The sequence below is a fragment of the Mastomys coucha genome, unplaced genomic scaffold (genome assembly GCF_008632895.1).
Source record: "Mastomys coucha isolate ucsf_1 unplaced genomic scaffold, UCSF_Mcou_1 pScaffold13, whole genome shotgun sequence".
NCBI classification, from domain to species: Eukaryota; Metazoa; Chordata; class Mammalia; order Rodentia; family Muridae; genus Mastomys; species Mastomys coucha.
Window position 1 is genome coordinate 57673852 of NW_022196895.1, and position 7170 is coordinate 57681021.

At 43.4% G+C, this 7170-nt stretch overlaps 1 protein-coding gene across 12 annotated transcripts in view; it reads right to left on the minus strand.

Annotated features, from left to right (window-relative positions):
- Positions 1–7170, minus strand: part of Ablim3 (actin binding LIM protein family member 3) — a 119631-nt gene that overhangs the window by 69197 nt on the left and 43264 nt on the right. For all 12 annotated transcript variants that reach the window (XM_031365831.1, XM_031365829.1, XM_031365827.1 and 9 more), the window contains one exon: positions 6422–6559. In XM_031365831.1, the coding sequence (XP_031221691.1) occupies positions 6422–6559 (138 nt within the window). The remainder of the gene's footprint in view (positions 1–6421; positions 6560–7170) is intronic.

Genomic DNA, 7170 nt, shown 5'->3' on the forward strand with positions numbered 1-7170 from the left:
ACTCCTCAGAGTCAAGCTGTCTCTGTGATCCTGTGATTCTGGGATCCTGTCATCCTGGGCTTGTTAGAACACCTGGGAGTGGAGCTTCCTCTGGGTGTTGTGGGACTGGCTGTGGAGCCTAGGCCCAAGGTCTGCTCAGGCCACCAGCCCAGAGAGACCTGCCTTCTAACTTTTGTTTGGCCTGTGGCAGCTCTTCCACACAGCCTGGCTAGCTGGTTCATAAGCTCCTAGGAATCTGCCTGTCTCCACTTCCTGTCTCATGACCACTTGGATTAGCTCTGCATTTTACATGGGCTTGGGGGATCCAGTCTTTTATTCTTGTCAACCTTCTTCCCAGACTGCTTTCATTTTTCTTGAGATAAAAACCACCTAGCAGTTGGAGTTCTATGTTTAACCTTCTAAGAAACTGCCAGACAGTGTCTGAAAGAGCATGGTTGTTTATATTCCCACCAACAGTCAGGGGTCCCAATGTCTCCACATCCTCCTCAAGACTTATATTAGGCTTTTTTGATTTTAGCCATCCTTAGGTATGGGAACTTGTACACATTATGGGTAGATTTGATGTCTTTGAATTCTATTGATATTGAGCATTTTTATGTGTTTATGGGACATCTGTATAACTCTGGAGAAACGTCATTGCAGATCCTTTGCCCATTTTGAAATTGGGTTATTGAAATTTGTTACATTATAATAATTCCTTACAAAGCTTGGGCCCAGTGTTTGGTTAATATCTGATGAGTAAATATTTTTTTCTATTTGGGTTATTACCTGTTCCCATTCTTAAGGTTGTATCTAGGCCAGGCATGGTAGCACACTTTTTTAGACCCAGCTCTTGGGAGGCAGAGGCAGGTGGATCGCTGTGAGTTTGAGGTCAGCCTGGTCTGGACAGCGAGTTATAGGCTAGCCAGAACTACATAGTGAGAACTGGTCTCAAAACATATTCAAGTGTATTTTTATAGCATAAAAATGATTAAGCTTTGATGATGTTTGATTTGCCTACTTTTCCTTTGCTGGGTGTCCTCTTATATTATTGGAGAAGCCTGTGCCATGCTCAAGGACACAAAGATCTCTTCATCTATTTTCCCTTTAAAATTTTACAGTTTATCTCATATGTTTGTCTTTGAACCATTCTGAGTTAATAATTTTTATGTGTTTATAACAAACTATTGTTACAAACAATCTATTTTCTGTCTTTTTTTTTTTTGCCTATGAATATTCAGTTTTCCTGGAATCGCTTATAGAAAAGGCTGGTTTTTTTTTTTCTGTCTCTCTCTCTCTCTATTGAATTATCTTGGCACCCTTGTTGAAAATCAACTGCCACCAATATAAGGGTTTATTTCTGGACACTTGATTCTATTCTATTGATTGGCGTGTCAATCCATGTGCTAGCAGCTTAGCTTTGTAGTAAGTTGTTTTCAAAGTGAGAAGTGTTGGATCCTCCATGTTATTTTTCACTGCTTGCTCTTTGTAATTTGATATGGATTTTATGGACTGATTTATGCCATCTCAAAAAGCATATGTTGAGGTCTTGCCCTCCATGCTGATGGTAGTTGGAGATGGCTGACATAAGATAATTAGGTTTAGGTTTGGATGAGGTCTTGTGGGTAGAGCTCTGTATGCAGTGGCATTATTAGTTCCCTTATAAAGAGGTCTCACTCCCTGATCTTTCCCCTTTTCTCTCTACCATGTAAACACTATTATTGATACTGTGTGCCACTCCACTAGGTATCATTATAATTCTTATGTTTTGTTACATTTATTTGTATATATTTACTAATGTAAATAGCTTTTAAAAACTATTTATTTATTCATTTATTTATTTAGTGTGTGTGTGTGTGTGTGTGTGTATGATGTAGTTCATGTGTGGAGGTCAGGGGGCAACTAGTAGGAATCAATTCTTTCTTCCTAGCACATAGGTTCCTAGGATTGAACTCAAAGACTGAGATGGCAAGTGCCTTTACCCACTGAGCCGTCTCAGCGCCCCGGAACTGTTTCCGTAGTTTTGTTTTGTCTTTAGTGTTGCTGGGAATTTACCCAGAACCCTGTGTATGCTAGGCAAGTGTTCTGCCACTGAGCTACTACCTCTTTAGCTCTTATCTCAAATTTATTTTCAGAGTGCTCATTGCCAGTTGCATAAACACACAAATGGCTTTGGAATGTTGATCTTGTGTTCTGAAACACTTTATTTTCTCCATTTTTTTCATGCATGACATTGGTTTGGCGCTACATGGCATCATCTTATCTGCAGTGGGGACCCTTTTCATGTTTTTTTTTCTCAGCTTGTATACTTTTTATTTCATTTTCTTGCTTAGCCCGATATATCACTGAACAGAAGTGGTGAGATCAGACATTCCTGGCTTCCTCTTTCTCCCATTGGGAAATATTCAGTCTTTCACCAGCAAGTACGGTGTTATATGTGGGGTTGCCTTTGTTCTAGAAGGGTGGCTTTGTTGATTACATAATCCTATTTGACAAGTTTTTTCCCTTTACCAGTACATGAAAGAGCATCCTCCTGTTTTTTGGCTTGTTTGTTGCTATTAAAGTGTCAACTGTCAGCCTATTCACCATTCATATGCAGATGATCTGTCTTTTATTTCTGGTTACTTTTGAGATTATCTCTTTATCGTTGATGATCTGAGGTTTCACTCTGACGTATGTAGGCTGCTTCTTTTATATTTTCCTAAAGTTATTAGATAGCAAATATTCTCTTTACTATTAGCTAACGTGTATTCTAATCTGCACTCTGCTCTCCCTGTTTCTGTTGCCTCAGTCCTCTACAGTTTGTGAGTTTGTCCCTGAGTTCCTCATTTTTCCATGTTAATTCTTAGAGGTCTGGAGTAGAGCTGAGTTCCTTCCAAAAGGATTATTATTGGCGTTTATTGTTTGTCAAGTGTGAAACTTTGTTTTCAGTCTCTGACTATGGAAAACACTTGAACTGATCTGAACCGAGCTATAGTCAAATGGAAGCGACTCGGCATTCCTCGCCCTCCTACTTACCAAGCCCTCAGTCCCATCAGGGAGCAGCACTAGGGGACTGAGGAAACACTTCAGAGTCAACCCCTACCCTGACCAGGAGGCTCACAACATCCTAGCCACCAGACTCAACCTCGTGGAGCAAGCTGAGACCTGGTTCTAATGGTGCAGGCACAAGCAGAAGGGCACCAACTGAGCATGCGCCCCATCTTATCCTGTCCAGCCTTGCACTAGTAGACAACATGTACCCTTGAGCCCTCGTCCTACCCTACCTGGCTCAGCCTCTGACTCTACCATTACTAGTCATTTTGCCACCAATGCCTGCAACAAGGATGGAGAACCAGGGACCTCTCCGTCCACCTGAGGAGACCTCAGGCTGGAGGGTAGGGCCAGGTGGAAGTCTTCTTGGGACAGCCATAGCCTCTGGCTTCCCACGGTTCTAGAAGCCTTAAGGAGGCTTGGCATGCCAGTATCAAGGCAGAAATGGCATGTCACACCCTGAACCAATCTCCAAGGACCTCTGAATCTATAGAGAAGCTATCCTGTAGACCCAGCTGTACACATCTGAGTCCCGAATCTGCATGTGCTTGCTTGCAGCTTTTATCATCCTGTTCTGAGAGAGCTCGCATACCCAAGGCTAGCCCCAAACTATAGTTGAGCAGGATCTCCAACTCCTAGTCCCCCTGCCTCCACCTTCCTATTTTAGAAATTTTTTATTTTTATTTTTGTAGTTGTCTTGTTTTGGTCCTGGAATTTGAAGTTTTCACCCCTCCATCCCCCCAGATGATGGGCTGTTCAACAACTGTCTGTGAGATTTTTAGATATTTTTTTCATTTAACATTTATTTTATTTTTGGTCCATCCCTCCCCCATGCACTTTCACGTTCCTCCTTGCTCCAGAGTTAGGTTTTTTGGTGTGTATAGTAATGCTTCTCAACTTGCTTTATAGGAACCTGTTATGTTTTCATTTCTATCAATGGCATATTGATAATAAAATTATTCATAGAAACAAAATATACTTCAGCTCTTATAAAATTTATAGCAAATACGCAGTATCGTCCATGAGTCACATAAAGGACGGATTCTCGGCAGGTCCATAGATGTTTTAGGGCCCTGTAGCCCTAGCCAAGCTTCCTCGCTATCCTCTTTGGTTCCAGGGGCATTTCCTTTTCCCATCATGCCCTGTGAGTAGGCACTCTGCAGCTGGGCCTCACTCTGTGTCTCCTATTACATCCCAGCTTCGGCGGCTCTAGCATGGTCTGTTTTCCTCCACGATCCACTTAGACATGAAAGCGAGAGCTTTTATCTCCGAGGCTTTGCACTAACCGTCGGGATGAAACCTGGTCCTGGCTGCTCCGCCACCAGCTCTCCCGATTCTTTCTGACCTCCGCAGATTCATTCCTTTCATCCCGACACAGTGCAGCGTGTCCAAAGAGTTGTAACAGGCATGTGTAGACATTTCAGAATTTTAAATGAGGCACCTATTGAAGGCAACAAATCTGCTTCCTTGTTAGCGAAGGAAACTCAAATCCCTGTCATTTGTTTTACTGCTAAGGATCTGACCTAGAAATATTCAGAAAAAAATAATGGTCTATTTTTCTCCTTAAAATCTCCATCAAAGGAGACTCTATGACCTTCTTGTGGTGATTGTACACATGGCCAAATTATTCCCTTCTCTGTGCTCTCCTCCTTGAGATCTGAGGCTTCAGATTTCCCCACAAGAGGCAAAGTTTCTCCAGGAGCTTGAATCTAGGTTGGCTATTGGCTTGTTTTGTCAATAGCAGGACATTAAGTATGCCCCAAGCTGGGGTGTTAAAGGTCTTAATCACTGGAGAGAATCTTCTCGTTGTGCTTGGAGATCTGACACCATCACATGAATGAGGCCAGGCCAGGCCAGGAAGTGAGAAGCCATGTGCAGGCAAAAAGTAGCTGCTCACATTTTCTTTAGAAAATTAATTGCAGAGACACACGGCACATCTTCATTGTTTTTCTTTCCTGCCCTGCCCCAATTTCTGAGAGGTAAAAATAGTCACTCACCAAAACACTTGTGTAGTTCACTTGTACTAGAGAGCCTGCCAATTCTGAATATAAATATAAATTTAAACCATACAAATCAAGATATAGCCTATGTGGGCTTCTATAAAATGAATTAGAGAACATGAAACACATATTGCTCAATGCAAAGCCCAGTTGGAGCAGAAAGGAAGGAATGAAGGAGTTTTCTTCATGGCTAGGGAAGCCAATCGGATACAGACACTGAGGTAGTTATTGATAAGAGGAGATCTGGAAGTTTCCATGGACCATAATTTCAATATAAGTTAATGGTAAGAATTGGCTCCTTAAGAAATCAAGTCAGTATGAGTCCCATGGACAGAAACATGGTGTTGCTGTTGTTGGTCTGTCCTGAAGAACGGTGATGCATTCTGGGAACCATAATTTAAGGATAATATTGAACCACCAGAATGGATCAAAGAGGAAGCCTCAAGATTATGACACAGGTAGGGGAGTCATTTCCAATGAAGTTCAATTGGAAGACCCGAGATATAATTTGTCATGGGAGGCCCTGATTACAAACACCCGGAGCTCAGCCTTAGGGAACAGTGAGCAGAAAGAACACATCAAACTCCGGGCACACAAACCTAGGATTAACAGGTGCAAGTCACAGGTTTTAGGTTAAATTTACAAGCAGTCCTTCCCTGGAAGGTCTGCTTTGTGAGTTTGGCAGCCTTGGAGGCGGAGGAGATGGGAGATGCAGGGGGAGAGGTCACACAGGGCATCAGGACCCTGGAGTGGGGTTGGCGAGGGGACTCTCTTTTAGCTGGACCTCTCTCTCTCCCTTCCTGCTGCTGTGGTCCTTTCTGTTTGGGAACTCTGAGCGAGGGTGGGTGTAGGCTGTAGGACACTGTGAGTCAGCTCTATGTGGGTAAAAGCTGTAGCAACCAGAACATCTGTTTGCAAACGGCAAGCCTTAGGAAGGCCAAGGCAGACCTTTTCGTTCATCAGTCTTAAGCCTTTGAGGATTTGCATACAGCCAGAGTGACTGCACATCTCAAAGCCAGACTGGGTTTATGAACGATAGCTTACACTATCATTCTCTCTCCAGTTCACTGATAGTCACAAACTGCAGTCTTTAAAGATGTAGATATAGTTAGTCTTAAGGATTGTTCTTTTCTCTTGGCTAGCCCCTGTTTTTTTGAGGTGGCCAAGTTCCCTCTTAACTCCCATGTCTATTTATCCATACACACACACATACACACACACACATACACACACACACACACACACACACACACACACACACACACACACACATACACCTCTAATCTCACTAGAACCTCCCTCTGGGCTCCATACTGCCTCGGGGAGAATTCTCCAAAGAGAGTTCTGGCCTTTATACTATCTCAACTTGTTCTTCCAGCCCCAAGGCGAGCTGAGAAATGGCCTCCTACCTTGACAAGTGAAGCATCTGATGTGGAAGTGGTTGTTGTGGACGCGGACCACCTCCCCTTTGCAGGTGTCTCCACAGCGGTAGCACTGGATGACATTGGAGCTGCCCCGGGGACTGTACGGACTCTGCTGGTAAGGAACTGTAAATAGAAACAAGAGATCACTGTCTAGCAGGCTCTAATTCCGAAACGTTAGTCATAAGTCATCATACTCTTAACTAGAAGAGTCTAAGAGGTAGGAAGGGTAGAAATTATCCCTCCACCAAACAGAAGTCCTCAGCACATTGTATGTATGCCAAACGTGGCCCTGCGTGGCTCTGAGAGGAGTCTATTAGCCTCCTCCCACAGGCAAAGACATATAACCTTTCCTTGCAGCCATAGAAGCAAATTGCTGAATGAAGAGAAATGAAAGAGGAAACAGTGTACAGGCATGTGCTGTATCAGGAGGTCTGGGCCAAGGTCAGATACATGCCGGGGACTCTTGGCATCAGCTGGGACGACCCTGTTGCCTGATGCTTCCCTGGCTGCAGTGACCATGCTTCATAGCCTGTAAACAAACCCACTGCCCTGCCAGTCACAGGAGGCACAGACTGTCATACATAGCACAGAACGCTTGACCATGATAACAGATGGTTACTACTCATTTTGTGTTTCCTATACTATACTTTTCACTGTCACTGCACAGTTCCTTAAACCTCGGATCAAAGCCTCATATGGGGTCACGTAACTGAGTCAGAAAGGGTTGCAAAAAA